Raw genomic sequence first — 25,443 nt, 5'->3', positions numbered from 1 at the left:
GGCTTTTAGCCGTGACTTTTTCCTAAACTGCCAAGTTGGGTATAAAATATGCCTATAGCTTGTAATAAATTTGCCGCATATCTTTTACCGCACTTTCCTGCCACAGTGTACAACAGATTTCTGGCATATCTTACACTTTCAGTCTCTTCTAGTATTCCTCTGACAGTGTAACCTGTAGCCCTATGGCAGCACCACACATACAGTATAATTGTGATATTATCATGTGTCAAATAACAAACTCATTTCTGCAGTGCCTGAATGCTTCTTTTGTGTTTTGAACTAAAAATATGTTTTCTCAAAGAGATAAAATGGCTGTTCAGCAACATGATGGCTTCTGCTGAAGTTATTCTGCTCATCTTTTTTTTATGTCACACTCAGTGACGTACCTTCCACTCAGACAGACCACATGACTGCTACGGGGCCATGGGAGAGGGGGGCAACCCTGGATGCTTTCCTCTGTTCCCATCATGAAGATACTGTATTTTCATGTAGCTGCCACTTGTGGACACTCAGTGCAAAGCGATTATTACTGCTTCCATTGCACTCAGTGGGAACTGTATAAATTCCTATGTGCTGAGCTCCCCCTAGTGGTGGCTGCAGGCATCAAGTTTTGTAGTATATCATGTGAAAGGATACAGTGATTTAGATCTTTATGGGGGGATTTATCAATGTATTTATGACAGCTGTCTGGTGTACGTTCATTGAGAAATATGGTGTTCAAAATCAGCTCCTTATTTAGGAAGCACCTGTTCCACTTTCTCCGACATAGAAGTCAGATAAAGTGGGAGAGGCTTAGAGCAATTTTTTATTATAATTTTTAATTTAAATCTCTTCCTAAAATATTTGGAAATTGCTCATGAATCAGTTGCATTGGGCTTTGTGTACCAGGTTGGAGACTGGGTTGCGGGCCCATATTAAGTTTGGTTATGCGGCCCTATAAGGTCTGTGTATGCCCCTAGTCACACTCTAAAACGTAAGTTTTGCCTTCATGTAGCCATCACCCCTCCCTGGTGTTGTCTGAAATCCCCCCTCAGTATTTATTTGAACAGTTCGATATGGATCCCCTTTTAGTAGACAGCTGTAAAAACCTCAGAAAGTAGTCATGTAATAATGCTGGTCACTGTGCTTCTCTTTGTAACAAGTACTTTTTCAGTATCCCGGGAGTAACAAGTTTCCTTTGCAGCATTGTACTCGGTTCAGAAAACAACACTTCACTGTTTTTTCTCTCGAAACCAAAGAAGCTCTATTGATGAAATTACTCAGCCTTTATAAATGATTAAGCACAGAGCGGTTGTGCCATGACTGTGAGTCTTTTTCTGGATGTTCTTTCCTACAAAGCGTGTTCTTCATCATGTTCCTCTCTTGTGTCTTGGCAGCTTGGAGGATGTGGGATCCTTGGAGTCGGTATCTGGTTGGCCGTCACACAGGGGAACTTTGCCACGCTCTCCGCCTCTTTCCCTTCACTGTCTGCTGCCAACTTGTTGATAGCTACAGGAACCATCGTGATGATCGTGGGTTTCCTGGGCTGCATCGGTGCTATTAAAGAGAATAAATACCTACTGCTGAGTGTAAGTATGTCTCTTTGTGGGAGTTTTATAGTACCGGATATCCTCGTAAGAGAGAAAAACAGGGGGCAATGAACAATACTGATGATGAGTTCTATCACGAGCTTCAAGTGAAAATGTCAGAGGGCCATAAAGCCGTACAATATAAATGTCAGGTGTTATAGAGCTTCTCTCATACAGTGATATGTAAAATGTCCATTGATGTGGGAAAGGGAAGAAATCATAGATTACAAATACAATCTACAGATAAAGTGATAAGTTTCTTGAGTCTACAATTTCCACTGTAAATCAAGATATCTCCAATAGAAAGGTCTTCAGCCATCTTCTTTTGTCAAGATGGTCAACATTTTATCCCACCTTTTTTATATGTTTTTTAAGACCCATATGCGGTTCACCATATTATGGTGGCATTGTTGCCTAAAAATAGTGGTGGTGCATGGGATCAGATGGAGCCTCCATATGGAATCCGAAAAGCTCTGAAATTGGGTTGGCATATTATGTCACCTCTGGCTTGTACCAAGCTTGACTACGCCAAGTGTACAAGTCCTAGCATAGGCATTCTTGAGTCCTAAATGGCAGGAGACTGAGAGAAAGTATATAACAGTACACGTGGAAATACAATCATTATGACAATCATGAATAGAAGTAAACTACAGGGTGGGCCATTTATATGGATACACCTTAATAAAATGGGAATGGTTGGTGATATTAACTTCCTGTTTGTGGCACATTAGTATATGTGAGGGGGGAAACTTTTCAACATGGGTGGTGACCATGGCGGCCATTTTGAAGTCGGCCATTTTGAATCCAACTTTTGTTTTTTCAATAGGAAGAGGGTCATGTGACACATCAATTAGGAATTTCACAAGAAAAACAATAGTGTGCTTGGTTTTAACGTAACTTTATTCTTTCATGAGTTATTTACAAGTTTCTGACCACTTATAAAATGTGTTCAATGTGCTGCCCATTGTGTTGGATTGTCAATGCAACCCTCTTCTCCCACTCTTCACACACTGATAGCAACACCGCAGGAGAAATGCTAGCACAGGCTTCCAGTATCCGTAGTTTCAGGTGCTGCACATCTCGTATCATCTGAAGGCAATCGTCTATGCTGTGAAGATACGAGATGTGCAGCACCTCAAACTACGGATACTGGAAGCCTGTGCTAGCATTTCTCCTGCGGTGTTGCTATCAGTGTGTGAAGAGTGGGAGAAGAGGGTTGCATTGACAATCCAACACAATGGGCAGCACATTGAGCACATTTTATAAGTGGTCAGAAACTTGTAAAAAACTCATGAAAGAATAGTTACGTTAAAACCAAGCACACCATTGTTTTTCTTGTGAAATTCCCAATAAGTTTGATGTGTCACATGACCCTCTTCCTATTGAAAAACAAAAGTTGGATTCAAAATGGCCGACTTCAAAATGGCCGCCATGGTCACCACCCATCTTGAAAAGTTTCCCCCCTCACATATACTAATGTGCCATAAACAGGAAGTTAATATCACCAACCATTCCCATTTTATTAAGGTGTATCCATATAATTGGCCCACCCTGTGCAACAATTACATGGAAACAGTAGTTATAAATTGTAGTAATTTAGCAGCCAATACCCTTCTTTCTTGTATTACCTCAATTTGTACTTGTAACCTATTCTAAAACTGAATAAAAAATCTATTGTTCAAAAAAAAAGAAGGAAATACAAAATATTACATTTCCAGAACTTGCAGATAAATATTTTTGTAACAATTAGGATATAAGAGGTTCATACTCAAAATAATACTTGCTGTACCATCCAAATTGATTACAGCATTGTCACTCCCCTAGAGAATGAATGGAGCAGCAATGTGCACGTGTGACCATCTTATTGTAGCTGGTGGGGCATATGGTCTCACAAAATTTGGGGTCACAAGACAATAGGTGGGCACCACTGCCCTACAGGATTTATTGTGGCCATATTGATTGTCACCTAGCATTCTCCAGAGAGAAGGTGAAACTGCTGAATGAAATTTGTAAAGTTTCCAATCTATCCATTTGAACATGGACACTGTATCCTGAATGAAGTCATCCAGGATCCTGTCCCTGATGTCCTTGTAAACCCAAAGTGTACAATGATGTGAAGTTTTCTAGATGTAGAAGAAGGCTCATTCTGTAGAGTAAAATTCCCTTAAAAGAGTTGTCCAACCATAACAAGTTATGACCTATCTGCAGAGATTACCAGAAGTCTACCAGCTAGGACCTCATCCTCTATGGGACTGGTAGAGATAGTTGAATGCTGTACCTGGCTATCTCTGTCATAGAGAATGAATGGAGCAGTAAAACGTGATTGTCATTCCATTCAAATAGGGCACTCGGGACTCCCTCTCTCTACCATCTCTCGTGATTAGAGATGAGCGAAGTTTTAAAAAATTTGATTCGGCTGCTTCTCTGAACTTCAACAAGAAATTCAATTTGTTACGAATTACTTAGTCATGAGTCGCATTCCATTGTATGGAGCGGGTGTAATGACGGGGAATGGGTCACCGCGTCACCCCCTATCATTTAACCTCTCAGATGCTGTGTTAGACGCTGATCGTGGCATCTGAGAGTCACATTCAGCCTATCAGGGGGTTAATCAGGGGTTAATACAAAAATATATATACCCACACCTCATCCATTTGATCGCGGAGAGGCCGTTGCGACCATCTTGACTGAAGAAAACGCGCCAGTTCTTGCGTGCAGTGACGTCACCATGTCAACACGCTGGATGGGCGTTGTTACATCATCACGGATGACTATTGCGATGTCTCGTCCCTATACAGAATAATTGTTTCTGAGCAGCAAATCGCTGTTTAGACCACACGATCTGCTGCCCAGAAACGATGATTGATGTGCCTGCACGAACGACAGGATCACCCGATAAACGAGCGTTTTGCTCATTCATTGGGTGATTGGCGGCACATTTAGATGGGCAGATTGTCACAGGAACGGTCATTCCCGATAATCTGCCTGAAAATCGGGCCATGTAAGTCCACCTTTACTTCCCACTATGTTTGTTTTCAGCTGCTGAGCTCACAGAACAGATAAGACGGGGGAGATCACACTTAGGCCTCTTTCACACGGGCGTTGCGGAAAAATGTCCGGGTGCGTTGCGGGAACACCCGCGATTTTTCCGCGCGAGTGCAAAACATTGTAATGCGTTTTGCACTCGCGTGAGAAAAATCGCGCGTGTTTGGTACCCAAACCCGAACTTCTTCACAGAAGTTCGGGCTTGGGATCGGTGTTCTGTAAATAGTATTATTTTCCCTTATAACATGGTTATAAGGGAAAATAATAGCATTCTGAATACAGAATGCTAAGTAAAACAGGGCTGGAGGGGGTTAAAAAAAATAAAAAATCATTTAACTCACCTTAATCCACTTGCTCGCGATGCCGGGCATCTCCGTCTGACTCTTTTACTGTATAGGACCTGTGGAGAGCATTAACTATAGTTTAAGGACCTGGGATGACGTCACTCTGGTCATCACATGGTACGTCACATGATCTTTTACCATGGTGAATCACCATGGTAAAAGATCATGTGACGTACCATGTGATGACCGGAGTGACGTCCAGGGACGTATCTGGACTGACACCAGACATTGACTGCAAACCATATTTGAAACCTGATGGATCTTATTAAAAGTCAGTAGGGTCTGTCAAGATTTATTGGGATCCCTTTAAAAATGGATCCATCACAGACCATGATGGTAGTGTGAACAGAGCTGTGGCCTGTAATGTAGCGTTGCGGTAAAGTCCCTATCCCCACAATAGACTGCCTGTGCTTGGGCAGCTAGCCGGACCGCAGGGGAAACACTTGAGGCTCCCGGTGGGCCAATGGGGGTAGTAGTTCATTTACTCACGGTTAGCAGACCCTCCCTGGGCTGGCAGTGAAGTGGATGGGAAGACAGCACTAAATCCTCTCTATTGCAAGGAACACCAGCCAGATGGAAGTTGAGGTGCCCTTGATGGTATCCAGGCATGCTCAACCTGCGGCCCTCCAGCTGTTGCAAAACTACAACTCCCAGCATGCCTGAACAGCCTACAGCTAGCAGCCTACAGCAGGGCATTGTGGGAGTTGTAGTTTTACAACAGCTGGAGGGCCGCAGGTTGAGCATGCCGATGTTTTAGGTGCTTTGGTAGCTGGGACCCTGTGTTCATGACGCCAGCACCGTAAGGTGCAAATGTTGAGAGTAGTAGTAGAAATGATAAGGGGTCGGTTGTAATCAAACAGTTTAACATTTACTGAATCAATTGTCTTCAGGTAGTCAGTACAGATACAGTTTATTTGTAGGGCATGAGTGATGACTCAGAAATAGGTTCAATATTATTCCTTTTATCAGGTTTAGGCAATTGTCAGTTAGGGAGTTCTCTTTAAGGCTGACACTTTACAGAAGGGGTGCACAACCTGCGGGCCGCATGCGGCCCCCAGAGCCAAGATTTGCGGCCCCCGTCCTCCTGGACAGAAACACAGCTGATCTTAAAATCAGCTGTGTTTCTGCCCGCAGCGCTGCGCAATGAATCATTACAGCTCCTGCCCCTGCACTGTAGCAGGAGCAGGACGGGTCGTCGGCTGTCAGTGACAGCGGGGGAGCCGAGGAGAAGGCAGAAGCAGTTTATCAGCGCTTCTGCCCTCTCCTCACACAGGTGAGCGCTATGTAAGGTGCACCCGGCTTGGGGGCAGAGGAGCGCTGAGCTGCAGGGTTAGGAGACCTGATCAGCTATGCCTGTGTACAATGCCCCCACCGCAGGCTGGTTTCCCCTGTAACTGGGGCTCCTTTGGATGCCCCAGTTACAGTGGAAATAGTGCAAAAAAAAAGTCTGTGTCCCCAAAGGTCTTTCAGTGACCTCTTGGGGACAAATTATGTGGAAAAAATATATTAAATAAGTTTAAAAAAAAAAAATATATATAATAAATCACAAATAAAAGAAAAAATAAAATAAAATATGATGTGGCAAAAAAATAGAAAATTATAAAAAAAATACAATACAAATAAAAGGAATAAAATAAAAAGGAAAAATTGCTAAGTAAAAGAGTGTTCACTGCCCCCTAACAGTCTTTTTATGATCCCTTGTCATTATGTGGCAAAAATATATTTTAAAAAAATATATAGAAAATGAAAAAGAAAAAAATAATAAAATACAAAAAAAAGAAAAAAAAGTGCAAAATAGTAGAGTGTTCATTGTCCCTCAACAGTCTTTTTGTGACCTCTTGGGGGAAATATTATGTGGCAAAAATATATTTAAATAATAAGTAATAAACCAAGTATAAAAAAAAGAATACAATAAAATATTATTAAAATACAAATAAAAGTAATAAATAAAAAATAAATAGTGAAAAATTCACAAAAAGTGTCAGTGTCCCCCAAAGGTCTTTTTATGACCTCTTGGGGGATATTATTTGTAGCAGAAATATATAAAAAATTAAGTTAAAAAAGATGAAAAATAATAGAATACATAAAAGAAAAAACACCCACACCAACCAAAACCGCTGCCATTATCGCCCCATTCATGTGAAACTAACTATACATATATGGTAAATATAACAAAACGACCGACACAAAATAGGGAACTAATTATAATAATTTATTTTGGTGTCAGTTTGCATATTTAAAGAATAAGGAGCTATAGTTTGAACAAAAAAAATACTTTTTAAAAATGTTTTGTGCAGTAAAACAAAAAAAAAATTATAAGTCCCTATCTGTCAAGTGAGAAATTGTTGCAAAAATTATTTTGGTAGTCCCAACACATAAAAAAAGTTACAACCGTTCGAACCACCAGGTGCACAAAAACACAAAAAAAGTGTCTTTTCAGGCCTGGTTATTAAAGTGTTAACCAATAATCGCTTTCCCCTACTAGTAAGAGAAAGTGCTTACTGGTTATTGCAGGGCGCCTGTAACTGGCAGGAGGCGGTAATAACCAGGGAGCACTGCCTCTGCAGTGAGGAAAATCACTTATTTATGAACAAGTTCCTTCAGCGTGTCCCCTGAACCAGAAGATGCATACTTACCTGCTCCATTCCGCCCTGCCCCCGCTGTCTCCCTGCTCCATGCCGCCCTGCCCCCGCTGCCTCCATCTTCCGGTTCCTGCACTTTTACACCTGTCCGTGCATGACCATGGTCACATACACCACTCCAGTCAATGACTGGCTGCAGCAGTGACACGCTGCTTGTGGCCACATCACCGCTGAAGCCAGTGATTGGCTGCAGAGGTAAATGTGACCATGGCCATGTACTGACAGGTGTAATCAGTGCCGGGAGCAGGTAAGTATAACTCTTCGGTTTAAGGGGCCATGCTGCAAGAACATGTTAAAAATTCATTTTTACTGGGAAATTCCTTTAAGCCAGAGTGGATTAGCCATAGATCTCACAGGGTAACTTCCCAGGGGGCTGCCTGGGCCCTCCTCACGGCCAGCCAGTGAGAGTTTTTGGGGATGTATTTTGTGCTCATGGGGGCAGTATTGTGTGATGAACTGTGGGGCGGTATAATGTGCCACAATATGGTATTGCTGGCCCGGACTTCTATCAATTTGTACCCGACTACAAAACTGTTAGTATTTTTCCAGGGCCAGCAGCGAGATATTCAGGTCAATTATTGGAAACACGTCTTCATAGGGACACTCACTCATGATAACTGGCGGTATAATCGTGCCGCACATCTCTCTGTGTGATCAGGGATGTGCTACTGATAGTCAATGTTACTAAATGAAGGAGGAATGACTGTGATGGCGATCATTCCTCCCCAGTCACTTTACATCGGCCTGTGTACCTTGAAATAGAGCAATGTGACAATGCGGCCCTCAGACCAAAAAAGGTTGTGCACCCCTGCTTTACAGGCAAGACTTCTGCAATTACTCTAAGTCCAAACTATAGTACTCTGGTATGCATGTATATATATATATGTACATTAATATATATATATCTTTTTTCAGGATCCTCTTCTGAAGGATTCAGGTTTTTAGGTTTCCACTATATCCCGGAAGGCTTCTAGTGAATAAGGACAATTCTGCGCATCAATTATACATTTGTGTCCCGGCACTCCTAAAGTTGCTCTCAGGCACTTGTGCTTGTGAAGTCCATAGGCTGGATTCAGCCTTAACCCTCGCTAGGCTTGCTTCATTTAGACATAGACTTATGGTCTTCTTGTGCTTTGCTGCTGTAGATAAATGTTCGTTGTACTCCCTTAGCCTGGCCATGACCAAGGGGTAGAAATAGCAGACTACATGGTGGATGATGCCTGTTTCTCTCCTCCATACACTTGTTTTCCTCCTACAACACTTCAATACACTCTACTCTACATTCTGCTCTCTCTCTGCTCTAAGGGTACTTTCACACTAGCGTTAAAGTTTTCCGGTATTGAGTTCCGTCCTAGGGGCTCAATACTGGGAAAAATGCATCAGTTTTATCCTAATACATTCAGAATGGAGAGCAATCCGTTCAGTATGCATCAGGATTTCTTCAATTCAGTCACTCTTACGGTATTTGGCCGGAGAAAATACTACAGCATGCTGCGGTATTTTCTCCGTCCCAAATTCCGGAACACTTGCCGGAATGCCGGATCTGGCATTATTTTCCATTGAAATGCATTAAGTGTTCTGGAAAAACTGATCTGGTTTTCCAGTCTGCGCATGCGCAGACTTTTAAAAATGCGAAAAAAATAAATATATGAAAAAAATTAATACCGGATCCGTTTTTTCCGGATGACACCAGAGAGACGGATCCGGTATTGCAATGCATTTGTGAGACGTATCCGGATCAGTGTACAAATGCTATCCGTTTGCATCCGGATTTCCGGATCCGGCAGGCAGTTTCGGCGACGGAACTGCCTGCTGGAATCCAACAACGCAAATGTGAAAGTACCCTAAGCTTTTCAGCACGAGAATCCGCCCAGAAAGACTGTGCGTAATCCGCACCATGTGCAGGTAGCCTTTCCGTTAGTGTTGAGCGAGCATGGTCGGCCGAACTGCTGTTAGGCTCGAACATCGCTATGCTCGCGACATCCGAGTGCTCAGCCGAATACTGCAGGTGCTCGGGTACAATTTAATGCAATGAAAGTCAATGGGAGACCCGAGCATAAAACCAAGTTACTTCACATCTGTTGGATGGCTTGGATGGACCTGCACACCTAGATCAATATCATTAGGGTGACAAAAAGTTTTCTGATTGTCCTAACATAAAATTCAATAACCTCTCTATACAGTTTTGTCATGTAAAAACTCATTTGCATAAACATGAGCATATGGGAAAGACATGCAAATGAGAAGAATCTGCCTTGTTTTTCAGCTAAAAAACCATTTGCATGGAAAATGTGGGATCTACACTACTCATGAACAGCACCATCTATTGGTTTCATGAACTACTCCATGCAAAAGGCTACACTAATAGTCTTGTCATAAGACTATTAAACCAATAGATGGCGCAGTTCATGACTCATGAACAGAGCCATCTATTGGTTTCATAGTCTTATGACAAGACTATTACTCTTGTCATAAGACTATGAAACCAATAGATGGCGTTGTTCATGAGTAGTGTAGATCGCAAATTTTCTATGCAAATGGTTTTTCAGCTGAAAAACAAGGCAGATTCTGCTAATTTGCATGCCTTTCCCATATGCCCATGTTTATGCAAATGAGTTTTTACATGCCAAAACTGTATAGAAAGGTTATTTAATATTATGTTAGGACAATCAGAAAACTTTTTGTCACCCTAATGATATTGATCTAGGTGTGCAGGTCCACTCAAGCCATCCAACAGATGTGAAGTAACTTTGAGGCTTACTGGCTCTCAAGTCAGATGAAAGCTGGTTTGGAATGTCTCATTGTGCACAAGGCTGCCATTGTAAGGTATGCTGGCTGTTATCTGTCTCATGGATAGATTGTTGGTTTGCACATACCTGGCTTTTGGCATATAGCCTTTGTGTGGTTGTCTATTGTATGTCATAGATAATAGGAGTCCAAGATGCATCCAGCTATCCTCTTAATGCTGTTTCCAAACCATTTTGATGGGGTTTCCATCAATTTCTAACCTTTTTTTGTGAACCAGACACCCTCTTCTCTTCCGAGCAGGGGTTGCCTAGGGTTCTCCCATTGACTTCCACTGTGCTCGTTAGAGCACACAAGCATACCGATGTGTTTGGCCAGAGCACCCGCTCGATCAACACTACTTACCGTCACTCTTCTGGGAACTACACATACTAAACCGTTCACCCCTTGACCCAACATCTCTGACTATTTTAGGTCTGTAGCTCGTTCAGGTTTATAAGGTCCTTTACTTTTGCAGTATTGATCCTTATAAAAAGAGACGATTGTCCTCCGTCACCCAACGTTTCCCCCTTTAGCTGCGCTATGTCGGCATGGAGAGAGCAGAAAGGTTAACCGTGATCTTACAGAGGATGCCAGCTGTGCGACATTCAATCCTCTCGGCTCCAATGCAGAGCTACTGCAGAATGAAATATGACAGAAGAGAAGCCAGGAGCTGAGGGAAGAGCAGGAAATAAAAACACACTTTAGCGCTTGCCCAGGAGAGTTCGAGCAGGAACTCAAATTGATTTTACTATCTCTGTACGCACCGCAGAGTTGGCAGCAGCACAAGTGTGGTAATTTGGTGATGCATTCGAGGAAGAGGTGGGGATTACGGATGCACATTTCTATTATAACTTCTGACACATCTTTTAATAACGGCCGAGCAGCTTCCTTCTTATTTTCCGCGAAACATGAAATTTTCTAGCCTGAAGCCATCAGTGGTTAGAGAGGACGGAGAACATGTTGGGCCAGATTTATCATTAGCTCAAGTCAGAATAATGGAGTGAAAAAGTCCCAAAAAAGTCCCAAACGCTAAAACTGCGCACAAATTTGCGACTTTTTTCTGCTCTGCACTATGCTCGCCAGTTTTCTGAAAGTGGGCGTGTTTTCTTATGTAAATGAATCTCTAGACAGATTTACTATTGGGACTATTTAAAAAAGTCGCAAAAAAGTCGCAAAAAAGTCCCAATTTCACTCCAGTGAGGACCATGCTTATCTTATGAGACTTTTTAATAGAACATGCGACTTTTTCATAAAAACGTGCGACTTTTTCGTAAAGATGAGCGACTTTTGTAAAGCTGCTTACTGACGGATAAACTGCTACCGTCAAACCACATTTATTACAGTCATAAAGGGCCGATCATAAATCTGACTTGGCTAAAACTGACTTTAGCCATATGTTAAAGTGGAGTGAGCTGTCAGAGGAATGATAAATCTGGCCCGTTGTTTTCTCATCTAAAGTTCTGTCCTCGGTGGTTCACAACTCAGGAGTCAGCATGGGTCATCAGCAAAGTGGTCTACACCAATGTCTCTGAAGCTCTGAGCTATAGCTCGTGGTTACTGAAGCATCCCAGATCCTGTACACAGTATATTAAATCCCAGCAGGTGTAATCTATTATATATTTTTCGTAATTGGGTTGTATCATGAATCATGTGGCTTATATGGGCATATGGATGTTATAGAGGGAGTCCCCCCGCTACCACTCTTTGAGCAGAGAGTCACTATAGTGGACTCAAGCCAACCATTTATCATATGAATTGTCACTGTGTCATTTTAGATTTCCCCCATAACAGCTTCTACAGCAAAATGTCTAGAAGGAACAAACCTTCTGCTTAGGTATTTCCATAACATAAGCTACTAGGCCAGATTTTCCTATAAACTAACCTATAGGACCTATAGTCTGTAGTCTGTTTTTGGCTTCACTACATAAGTGACAGATCCTCTGTATTCTTGGGGCTTTGGGTACCACACCACTTCTGTAGGCCTCCTCTTGATTTTGAGAATATTTTTAGTGCACTAGTTTTTAGTCATTCCTGCTGTATCTATAAGGAATGTCTCTGGGGATACATTTTTCTAGATAAGAAGCAGAATGATCCCCTTCCACTGTTGTTCCAGAGCTTACCGACTCTCCACTGGTCTCCACATCCTGGTCCAGGCTTGATACAAACAAAATAGCAGAAGATGCCAAACATTCAATCAGTAGCCACAGCGTTCACCTGCCGCAGCCAGGCATTGGCTTAGTGGCCATCTCCTGCCATTTCCTGTGTGTCAAGCCTGAACCAGGCAGTGGAGACCCATAAGAATCGGGATGGTGGGGGGATTGGTAAGGTCATGCTTTTTTTTATTTTTTTTATTTTAGCCATTAACCAGTTCTGCCTCATATATGAAAAATGTAATCCCGCCAGACAACCCCTTTAATATGTATTTTGCATACCTTCCAACTTTTGAAAAGCCTAAGGAAGGACAACAGCAGAAGTCCATGTGATGCTGGAGCAATTTTTTCTACACTGAACCACGCCTCTAACTCTGCTCAGAGCTGGTCTATACACACCCAATCCTGCCGAGTCCCCTTTGTGACCCCACACAGTAGTTATTCCCCCATAGTGCAACCTTCACAGTAGAATGCTCGCTTAGTGCCCCCCGTACAGTAGTTCTGCTCCCTTAGTGCCCCACACAGTAGTCGTGCTTCCTTAGTGCCCCACACAGTAGTCGTGCTTCCTTAGTGCCCCTGCACAGTAGTCATGCTCCTTTAGTGCCCCATACAGTAGTCATGCTCCTTAGTGTCCATCTTACAATAGGAGCCCCTTTACTGTTAATATAATAATAATAATAATAATATAAAATTCACCTAGTCCTGTTCCCCTGATGAACTGAGAACATCATGTTTTCTCCAGCAGCAGGTGCAATGCAGTAACTGAGCAGGAGAGCGCACAGGCAGGAGGATGATCCCCGGCTTGTGCTCTCTCCTGCTCAGCTCAGCAGGACGTCACTGCATCACCACTGCTGGGGAAAGCACAGGTCAGGGAATGGTGAAGCAGGGAGCTGCTGGCTCCCTGCTTCACCGCTGAATTCACCTGTATCTACGTCCTCAGAATGCATTGTATGTTCCCATGTTACAGTATATCTATAAAAGTGCTTCTTATATACTGTAGAAGCAAGAAATGCAGGGAGGGCAGTAAAGTCTGAGCAGTACCCCGTGGCACTGCCTCTCATTATCGCCCACCAAGGTCTTTCTTCATCATCTGTGAAGCCGGACGGTATAAATGCGGGGAACATGTATTGTGTGGCGCAGCGTGCCTTTCTCAGTGAGTGAATCTTTTGGTCATTTAATGGCCTCTATCTTCTATCCTAGCGAGCAGATCATAAAGAGTCGTCCCTTCTCAGCAGTAGGATAGTCTGTGCCTGCGCTCCCAGCCATCTCATCGCCTCCACGTAGTTACTGGAACTAAGGAAACACATTGCTGATTTCTTTCCTCCCTTAATGAAACTCTGTGGATTGTGTAAATGTAATTTCTAGAGGGAAGAAGCCAGAGAACAAGGGCATCGAGAGAACATATTATGTCTTTATTGCTTTTTTACCTAATATAATCATGTAGAAAATCCCCTGCCTGCTTTCTAGGAACAGATTGTGCAGAGTTGCCAGAACTCCCCCTCCCTCGTGACTATAAATGGTCGGTTTTCTTGAAAAAAAATTATTATATATATATATATATTTAACACCATGTGTGGGCTTAAGTATTATATCAATAAGAAAAAAAAATGAAATATAAGAAGACCAGTGTGGCTAGATTTTTCATTGTCACCAGGGAATTCACTATTTATCCATTATGTTGCAGGGCTAGCTCAGCTGAATGATGCCTTTCACTTATTGATGTGTTGTTTCATTTGGGAGAAAAATTACTTTTCATCCATATGCAAATGAGCAGTTAAGTGCACCAGGGCCGAAGCCACTCTATGTGCCCTTGCTCCTCCTGCTTCCTCTGACTTCTTGATTGACAGGGTAGGAAAGTGTGGGGGGAAAAGAGGATATAGGCGCTACTACCGTAAAACATATTTATTGTGCAAAAAATTTTATTATATGAAAAACAATAAAATAATAAACCCATGAAGAGCAAAGTGCAAATAGTGCTAAAGCGCGGCACATTTTGGGGACAGTCTGCGCCCTTTCTCTAGCTCCAGTAAAAAGAATAACAGAAGTGGTTTAAATACCTGCGCACTTGGTATTTAAATCCCTGCTGTTATTCCTTTTATAGGTGCTTGAGAAAGGGCACAGACTGTCTCCAAAATGTGCCGCACTTTAGCACTATTTGCTTTCTGCCCTTAATGGATTTATTATTTTATCGTTTTTAATGTGTTTGTTTTTTACAAAAATATGATTTTATGGTAGTGGCGCCCCACCACCCCTACTTTCCTACAATGCATTGGTTAGCTGCGTTTGCTTTGGGACCAGGCTCTGATTCCCTACACGATCACCCAGGGGAGCACCGACGCGATGCGTATTGCTTCTTCTTGATTGACAGGGTCCGGTTCCTACATAGTCATCTCGCCTGGTCCTGTCAATCAAGTGAAAAGTATCATTGCAGTCAGTTGAGCTAGCCGTACAAGCCATTGTGCCTGGTTTACCAGTGAATTTCCTGCTGACGGACTACCGCTAAAGGGCGTCTTCCAATCAAACCATGTTCTGCATGTAGTCCTAGCATGTATGTCAACCACTTGAGACATGGAATAATACTATTGTTATCATTTTTAGAAACTTTTTAATCCAAGTTTAAATAAAGCTAAATGGAAGAGAGGACCTTGTACATCGGGGGAGGGGCAAGGTTCTGAAAACTGAGAAAGACTGGGGCAATTCATCTGTGGAATCTGAAATCGTAGTTAGAGAAGTGAAGGTCAGAGGGAGCAGCATGGTGGAGAGCTTTAAAACCAAGGATCCAGAGCAAGTGTCTGAAGTATAAGGATTGAATGAGAATTCCGAGTGAAATATAACCCTGAGAATGATCCCTACCTCTACACCCCCTGTTTAACCCCTGCAGCAAAGGACACAATAAGGCCTCTTTCACACGAGTGAGTCTTCCGTCTGGTTGCGATGCGTGTAGTGAACGAACAGCATCCGGACTGAATCCTGACCTATTCATTTCAATGGATCTGTGTACAGGAGCATTGTTTTTCACGCATCATCTCTGCGTCCAGGAAAAAAAGGAAAAATCGCAGCATGTTCTATATGGTGCAGTTTTCACGCAGCTCGGGCTCCACAGAAGTGAAAAGGGCTTGAGTAAAAAACTGAAGGCATCCGGATACAATACATTATTCACTGACGGTTGCTAGATGATGGAGATTGTTTTTTTTTTTTTTCACATGCGATCCGGATACAATCCAGGTGTAAAAAAACAAACACACTGAATGCAATCGCAGAAAAAACTTTTGAACTTTCGTGCAAACCCATCATTTTTTTTTTCCTGAACAGATCCTGACACAATATGTATCACTGGTGTGAAAGAAGCCTTAGGCCTCATGCACACGGCCGTTGTTTTATTCCGTGTCCGTTGTTCCGTTTTTCATTATTTTCTGCGGACCCGTTGACTTTCAATGGGTCCGTTGAAAACTCGGCTAATGCACCGTTTGTCATCCACGTCCATGATCCGTGGTTCCAGTCCGTCAAAAAAATATAACCTGTCCTATTTTTTTCACGGAAAACGGTTCGCGGACCCATTCAAGTCAATGGGACCGTGAAAAAACGCGGAGGCACACAAGATTGTCATCCGCGTCCGTTTTTTTCCTATCATTTGCATGGCAAACTTGACTTAGACTTTTTTTTTACTTTCCTTCATGTCTGGTGATCCTCCAAAAATAAAGGAAGACACACGGAAACAAAAACGGAAACGGATCATGAAACAACAGAACCCCATTTTGCGGAACGGAACACAACAACGGTCGTGTGCATGAGGCCTTAAACAGTTAAAGGAAATCTTCTCGAAGCATTGGCAACATGTATGCACTTTCATAGACTCTGCTGAATATACTGAGCTCACTTATTCCTCTTTTTGGCAGAAGATAATCACTCACCCTTCCCTCGTAACATTACCCCCCCCCCCCCCCCCCCTTTTATTTTTTTTGCATTAGTTTACCATTTAACTAATCTTTCTCTATATTCTTTTTCTACTTTCTTCTCCTCATTTCTTCATGGATAGGAGTTTATTGCAGGAATGATCTCTCTTGGGTCTTCCATAGATAGGCTTATATGTACTATATATCAAGTGTGTCCGAATGGAGGTATTTCTCATTGTTATATTATTCTGGGACTGAGCCTCCTGAACGGCTCATTTGTTTTCACACTTCATATTCTATCTGCAATGCCTTTTCTTCAAGAACTTGATCGCAGGACCGTACTGCTTGTTGTTTTTCTTCGAGTTCTGCCATGACTGATGTGAAAAAGAAAATCAGACATCACACAGTACATGACAGTCTTTTTCTAACAAAGCTAGAACCAGCCCAGTACCTCACATGGATCCAGAGATCTCCCCAATCATTGCTCCAATTGGGGGGCATGTCCTTTCTCAGGGGATGTGTCCTTTTTGCTGCAGCACTCTCCCACATCTTCTATCAGTAGATATGGCTGCTGGCAGTTAAAGATTTAAATTTAGTACGTTCAACCACCTCTGTGAGGTGGACAAGAAATAAGGAAAGTACCCAACAGCAGGTGGCGCTATACAGGTATATGTTATTGAATAGCTCAGTGTCTATACCAATTTTTTAATCACAAGCAATTACAAAAGTACTGAGATCCAGGTGCTGGTTTGAAAAATGTAGAATATGTTTTGTGACATAATCCCTTTCATAAAATTGGAGTAAACATTAAACAGTGAAAGAAGGGATAAGTCAGTGCCCTTTAACCTCAAAGAACTGAAAGTGTTCAGTAATAGGAAGGGGGGGGGGGGGCGTCAACTGTGCCGATAGATCAAGAAGGAATAAGACTGATTCGCGTCTCTTAGGTTTACCTGCCAAGAGGTTGGAAATTTTAGTGAGAACAGTTTCATTCTCAATGCATGGCTTGGAAACCAGATGGTAGATGGTCTAAGGCAGGGATGGCCAACCTGCGGCTCTCCAGCTGTTGCAAAACTACAACTCCCAGCATGCCCAGACTGTCTACAACTATCAGCCTACAGCAGGGCATGGTGGGAATTGTAGTTTTACAACAGCTGGAGAGCTGCAGGTTGGCCATCCCTGGTCTAAGGGCTCACGCACAAGACTGTTGTTTTTTTATGAATCCGCAAAACACAGATGAAGGCCATGTGTGTTCCGCATTTTGCGTAACGGAACGGCCAACCCATTATAGAAATGTCCTATCCATGTCCCTAATGCAGACAACAGTATAGGACGTTTTATTTTTTTGCGGAACGGACATGCGGATATATGGACACAAAAAGCACACAGTGTCATTTACATTTTTTTGCGGCCCCCTTGAAGTAAATGGTTCCACATAGGGGGTGCAAAAAACAAAACAAAACGGAAAGGCCACGGACGAAAAATACGTTTGTGTGCATGAGCCCTAATAGAGAGTTGCGAAAGAGATGGTTAAAGTGGTTGTTCGGGACTCAGCTATTGATGGGAATCAGATACTCGACACCCCTCGATCCGCTATTTTAGGGGGCTGAGACGCTCAGATGATCACCTTGGTCTCTTGTTATCAAAGCTGTACATTGTATAGCGGTTGTGCTTGGCACTGGAGCTCAGTCTTATTCACCTGAATGGAACGGAGCTGCACATAGACCATGTGACCGATGAGCGTTGACGTCACTGGCAAAGGAAGGGTCCGCAGCGCTCACCCAACAGGTGATCACAGGGCTGCCAGGAGTCGGGCCCCCTACAAATCAGATTTATCCTTTGGACAGGTCACCAGTATGTGCGTTCCGGATAACCCCTTTAATTGGACAAGGGGGAACCAGGTATTCGACAAGTTCAGAAAAGTAATGAGATGTTAGTAATAAATCCAAATCTTATAATTTTTTCTTTTCTCCTCAGTTCTTTATCCTGCTGTTGATCATCTTCTTACTGGAGCTCATTGTGGTTACCCTCTTCTTCATCTACACAGATAAGGTAAGCTGTGCTCCTAACTTTACCGAACTTATCGAGCCTGTTACCGTATCTACCCTTAGTAACATCAGTGCAGACAGTCTTATTGGGTCTCCCATGGACTGAACTGCGCTTCTTTCCCGCGCATGCGCAGTTCCGTTGATGCTGCTGCCCATAGAAGGACACAGACTGTGCAGGTGCACACAGAGCTGAGATGTGAGCCTGCATGAGATTTCTAGTGGTGGCCTGATGACTTCAAGAGAGGAGGGAGGTGGAGTACAGATAATGTAGAAGATGTCACCTGCAGTCCTATGTAAAACCACAGATGACACAATGACACACAGCGATCTCTCTGAGTACACATTATGTAGATGTACATGTCGGCTGAAGACTGTGAGGGCAGGGCTTCTTGTGACCATGGTCGGAGCTCCAGCTTCATAGGTGTTAGGGGCCTCATTAAAAAAAGGGAGGAGGGCCTGACCTAATCTCTGCATGTGCGGCCTGGCTCCTACTACCGCCACTGCCTGTGTGCTCCTGTCTGAGGCTAGCCTCGCCTCCGCCCCTCGCTCCATCTCTGCGCTCTCGGTGAGTAGAGGCAGCGCACACAGTGGCAGGCAGCGTTGCTGCGCGGCCCGGGTATTAAAACTAAGCAGACCTGTGGTAGGGGGCAGGGTGGACATGTGACATTAATAGACACAACAAAAATTGTTCCCAGATAAATAAAAAATATATAATAAATGTTATTAATACATGATTCCAATGAAAATACAATTACATAAAATCAGTATTGCTGAAATAGGGAGGGAAAAAAAATCCCCCTGGCGTTGCATATACCCTGCTATATAGCACAAAATATATAAGGAGGCACAAAACCAATTCTATCATGTGCCCTTTTTATAGAAAGATGTATACCCAGTATGGCATATGTGCAAAAAAACTCCTAATAATGTAACAACTCATCAATATGTGCACTAAAGAGCAATATAGCCCTTATGCTAGATAAAGCAAACACAACATATGATATGCCAGTCTGTAAATAGATTAGACATCCTGTACTGTACTAACCTATAAATTGCATAGGGCAGTGTATAATACCGCCACCAAAACATGACGACTACACATGCAATAACTAAAGCATTAAGCAGATGGAGGAATTAATGGTCATGTGACATTGTCAGAGGGTCCGCCAGAGAATTCTCCAGTGGGTTAGTCCGACACTTACTGACACTAACTGAACTGTAGTTATATGTCGTCTTCTGCCTACGTAGTGGCAGAGTCCATCCCCTCAGGCTCGGCCCCAATGCAGCTGCCATGGCTGTAGTTAAGCACAGTTGCCTAAGGTGCTCCTTGCTAATCCCATGATAAAGCTTCTGACCGGCTCTTTTTCAAACAGAGGGTAATGGATCATGCGTGTGGGCGAGCCACTATTATAACATCGTCTTTAACATCAGTTCAAGGTAGCATTACCTAGAGCCCTCGCTCTTCTCGAATAGTCCTGATGCAGGATGCAATGTTAAAACCTCCCATTTACTCTTTCATGAAAAGGATCAGTCATCCATTGCCATAAGGGATGGGACTCCATAACAATATGGCGTCATCTGTAAGTGGCAGTGATATTGCGGGTTTACCACTTCACAAGCTAAAAGAGTCACTGTCTGTGGTTAGGCTAGATCTGGCTCTAGTAACAAAGACTCAGAAAGCAGTTCACAAGAATTGGGAGCGTGTCAGAGCTAGCTGAGATTATGAGCCTGATAAAAGAACTGCACCTACACTGCTTCTGAAGAGCAATGAAGCTCCTGTGTGTTTGTGCGATCCCCCCACCCCCCCCCTCCATATCAGCTTTCTGAGCTCCCCAGAAGAAAACAAACATAGTGTGAAGTGAGGTCACAGCAGTACAGTACTGGGGGATTGCATAGAAGAGAGACACCCCCTGCTTGTGAGAGAAATGCTTCTAGCTGTTCAAGTGAAACAGGGAATATTATGGCTGAGAAAGACATTAGGGAAGCACAAAAAAGACCTGCTCCTTCTCGTAGTTATGATTCTACAATAAAGCACAGCCATAATGCAATTTATTTTTTTAAACTCAGGCATGCTTTAAGGCTTACAATGGGCAAAAAGCTACATGGGACCACCATATGGTATCGATCATGGTAAACCTGACCTGTCACAGTGACTTACAGATGCCCTAGCCAAAAAAAAAAAAAAATTGTACAGTTATATGAGCATGAGAGTCCCGTAAAATAAGGAAAACCTATATGGCTGGTGTGGGCAGCAAATGGTGAACCCGTCTCCTTTCTCCTGGGAGGTGAAATGTTTTTGGCTCTCTGCTTTACCAGACAGTTCTGAATTTGGGATCCATATTGGTAATGCCCAACAAGCACAGTCAGAAAAACAAATGACCCCCTTAATTTTTTATGGAGTTCTCCTTTAACTTGTCTGCAGATTGTGACGTCCATGAAACCCACTCATTCACAGATTAATTTTTAAGTGTCATGCTGGTATGACACAAATAGGGTAACATGCATTGTCCTATACCAGGGGTCAGCAACTTGCGGTTACAAAGCTATAACTCCCAGCAAGTACACTTGGAAAATGAAATGGTCAATCTGATTGGTTGCTATTTGCAACTAAACCAGTTTTCATTTTCACCAGTTTTGATACATCTCGTTGATAGTGTTCAATGTTCCCTCTGACACCAGATGACAGGGTCTCCAGTGTACTTAGTGGCCTATACTATCCTTCTTTGGACCGGTGTCTGAATCTACACATGCCCCCTTCTAGTCCAGTGACTCTGACGATGTGTGAAGTAGTCGGCGCCTTGTCTAACCTGTTATCAGCTCCCCTACTTTACAGTGGTATTCCATCAAAGTGCCTGCTTGACATCATAAAGCAGGTGTTAAGCTCCCGTGTTTGCACTGTGGCGCTGGACATATGTCAAGACGATGGGAATAGCTTTCACCTGTCACATGCCATTATACCAGTGGAAATCTGCAGGGGCCGCAGCATGCGACACTATAAGCATTACATGGCAGCGAAAGCCCTCTCCATCTATTTTATGTGCACGTCTCCAGGTAAATTGATGGTGATGTTTTTTGTTTTATGTTTTTTTTTCTTAATGCTGTTCATTGTTTGCAAAGTAATTATAAAGCCGGCATTTAGTCAAACACAGAGACGTAAGTGGCTGATCTGCATATGTTCAGCAAACCTCAGGAAAATGGAAATAAGCTCTGCTTTTGCTGGATACAAATAAGAAAAATTGTCGGTTTCACGGCAATTGAACTTCACAGAAAATTGCGCTGAGATATATAGGTGCGTAGTCAGCAAGCGTGACTCTCAGGATATTATCTCATGCTACGTACCCACTCAGCTTCATGTAATTCTCCTCATTCACGGAAGGTATTATTTTGCTCATTTATTGTACAGGAAGATTATGTGGTGTTCAGATGACAATTAGCATGTTGCGGAGATCCCTGACCCTTATGGCTATTAGTCACATTCTGCACGAAGCCTGTTTTATTTGCAGTAAACCATTGTTAAGAGATGTAACATAATAGGCTGGATATGTGGAGTGAAAATCCAGTGACAGGACTGCAGATGGTACAGGGCAACTGACATACAGAATAAGATGTTCTAGATACGGGAGGAAGATTTCAGGATATGAGGGGGCATTTGGTTTTATAACTGCCGAGGACAGGAGCAGCCTTTACTAAGTGATGGCCTATCCTCAGAAAAGGCCATTACCAGGGGCGGGCTGGCCATGAACCCTATGGGGAAATTTCCTGGTGAGCCAGTGCCCAGGGGGCCGCCCAAGCCCACCTCATGGCCACCAGCCAGGTACTTAAAGATCTGATGCTCCCAGCATTAATTAATGTAGGAGCATCAGGCACCTATTCACTTGGCCAGCGGCCTCAGGTGCCCTCCTGAATTCAACTGTATTGCCATCCTCAGGACTATGATACAGTTTCATACTGTGGCGTGGCAGCAGTATATTGCACTACACTGTGGTATTTGGTTCTGCTGGGGCGGAATTTTGTTGTACATTACGGTATTGATGGCCCCACCTACTTCTGTTGTCCCTGCCTACTTGTGTTGCCCCACCTTCTGTCAATTAGGACCTACCTACAACATGGAGTCATTTTTAGATTTTTTTCCAGGGCCACTTTAAAGGCTATGGACATCAGTGGGAGCATATTTTTTTATTTTTATTATTGTATTGTACTCATTTTAAACTAAAAATATATTTTTTCAATTGGTCTTTATTAAAAATGTTGAGCCCCTTTCTCTATACAGCTTTAGATTCTTTAATAGCATGCTCTGAGTTTTTACTAGGTTACATCAGGCAGGTCAGCTGACGGCTCCTAATCTCTGATCTCCTGACTTCATAAACACTCATTATAGTGCAATTCTTATCTTGTTGATAAGAATGTGGCTTAAATAAGTGTTTTTGAGCTGTAAGTAATTTAGTTATCTCTAAATTACTTACAGCTCAAAAACACTTATTTAATGACCAGCACAAAGTGAAAGTATTGTACCATCTTTACAGCTAGGCAGAAGTTAATCCTTTATGACAAAGCTGTTTAGTATTTTTTAATAAAGGTCAATTTAAAAATGATTTTGTACCCAAAATGAGCAAAATGCAATCATAAAAATAAAAATTGCCCCTGAAGGCGTACATAGCCTTTAAGTTCCCAGTCCACCCCTATTCATCAGTTGCTGATCGGTGTGGGCTGACACTATAAGGTTGACAGAGCTGTGTAGTTCCGCTGCTGACTGCCGGTGATAGTGATACACTTGAACAGCTGATCAGTAGGGATGCATGGTGTGGGATGTCCGGCAATCAGCCAATGATGGCCTATTCTGAGGTTAGGTCATCACTTAGTAAAGGCCGGACAACCCTTTTAATGTTGTTAAAGGGAGTTTCCCACTAGCAGTGTTCATCTCCAATTCGCAGGATGTGATTACTGGGGGTCCGACCACTGCCAACAATAATGAGAATGGGGGAAAGTGGAACATCACTTCCTTGGGACTGTATGAGAGAGCATGTGCATTACCACTTCAGTCTCATGGGCCACTTTGAGACCTTCATTCTTGTGATTACCAGAGTCCCAGTGGTCAGATACTATTCTCCTATCCTGTGGATAGATGCTAAATATTGTAAGTGAGAACACTTATTTAAAGGGGTATTCAGGAATTGATAATGATGACTTGTGCTGGCCTCTTTAGCAGGAGTCCTGGGAGTCTGACCCCCACCGTTCTAATATTGATGACCTATTCAATATAAATTCCTGGATAACTCCTTTAATGTCAGCGCATATATTGCTGAAGCTGCGGGTAATTAAAATTTAGAAATCTAAAAGAAGAGAATGAAGTAATTTACAATAAACCTATGGGGGCTCATTATGCTGCCTTTTCTTCATTACTTATGGAGAACATGTGAGTATCTCCTACTATCTACAATGGAATCCAGAGACCCATGGCCTGCTGACCTTATTATTTGGGTACCCATATTTATAGGGCCCTATAAAACCAACTCCTGGCCATATCAGGGCCTACCTGTCAGAAAAGGCCCATTACAGCACCCCAGTGCAGTGTGTGAGGAGTTAATTATGGACCCTAGTAAAAGCCTGGTCCGTTACTGGAGTTTTGCTTTGATAATGAAGTGAAGCCCCCAGGGTTAATGTAATCTACCGGGTAAAATTGATTAAAAAAATATGGAGCATACTATATTACAGACAAGTAAAAGTTCCCTATTTTGATGGACTGTCCAAAAACCTGATCTCAATAGTGTTCCTTCACATCAATGCTCCTTAGAGCTGACACTGAAGTGGAGGTGTCGGTCTGGAATTTATGAAGAACCTGTATCATGTCTAAGAACCCATTTAGGGTTAGTGGAGATTTGAGAGGCCTCCATGAACATTGGATGGTCAGCCAGCCCTGGTCAAATCACCATGTTTCACCGATCTATATCCAGTGTGTATGGCTAGCCTTACATGGGGCTCTGAATGGGAATGAAAGTTCATTTGGTTCATCACTGGCCCATCTAAAAGGGCCTCAAAAGATGGTGAAGTTTTTAATAATGAACATTTGTAGCAGCTTATATGCAGGATACAAAGTCAAAGCGACGCGCCGGTTCCTAAAGAAAAATTTACATTACCTAGGGAATGAACAGAAAACGTACCCGGGGCCCTTCTTATCCTTATCATCTTTTACCTGCAGGTCTACCAAGTTCTGGGCTCCTCTTTTGCCATCCAAGATGGCCGCACCACTTCTTAGACTACCTGATGCATGCTGTGCATTTGCTAACCCACGACACTTTCTACTGCTCTTGGATTGGCCAGCACTGCTCATGTGAACGGAGCTGGCCAATCTAAGAGCAGGGCTGGACAAGCAGGAAGTGTCTTGGGCTACCAAATGTACAATATGCATAAGATAGTCTGAGAAGAGGGTTGGCCATCTTGAGTGACAGAAGAGGAGCCCGAGAATTAGTCGATATTCAGCTAAAAAGATGAAAAAGAATGGCACCGGATAGGTTTTGTGTTCATTCTCCATTAAGAGTATGTTCACAGTAGCGTTGGGAACCCAGTAGCCTGATCCGATTGGCTGTACCAGCATAAATACTGCATGCAGCGGTATTTGTCTGGCCAAGACTTGGCATTTATTCCGGAAAGCCAGCCAGATCACCTCTGGGTCCCATTATAGTCAATGGGGTTTTGGCGGTACACAGTCGTATCCAACAATACCGGATAGTGTGAGCTCTGCTAGCCTGATCATCAGCCGGTTCAGGCTACCAGAATTCATATGCAACTGTGATTTCTTTTTTCTTGAACCACATATCCACTCATTGATCTAGGTTCTTAAAGGTCATGTAACATTTCCTCGTGATAAATTACAATCTAAAAACTCAACCATTGTGATAATATCGTGTTTAGATGAAATGCAGGATACAGGCGAGCTCATCCATTCTGCATATTGCCCTAGTATCTGCACAG

At 42.9% G+C, this 25,443-nt stretch overlaps 1 protein-coding gene across 4 annotated transcripts in view; it reads left to right on the top strand.

Moving 5' to 3' along the window:
• Positions 1–25,443, top strand: part of TSPAN4 (tetraspanin 4) — a 594,748-nt gene that overhangs the window by 517,548 nt on the left and 51,757 nt on the right. For all 4 annotated transcript variants that reach the window (XM_040410434.1, XM_040410435.1, XM_040410436.1 and 1 more), the window contains 2 exons: positions 1,377–1,568; positions 18,404–18,478. In XM_040410434.1, coding sequence (XP_040266368.1) covers positions 1,377–1,568; positions 18,404–18,478 — 267 coding nt within the window. The remainder of the gene's footprint in view (positions 1–1,376; positions 1,569–18,403; positions 18,479–25,443) is intronic.

This window comes from Bufo bufo, chromosome 10 (genome assembly GCF_905171765.1).
Source record: "Bufo bufo chromosome 10, aBufBuf1.1, whole genome shotgun sequence".
Classification (NCBI taxonomy): Eukaryota; Metazoa; Chordata; class Amphibia; order Anura; family Bufonidae; genus Bufo; species Bufo bufo.
This window is presented reverse-complemented; position numbering and strand designations above follow the sequence as displayed.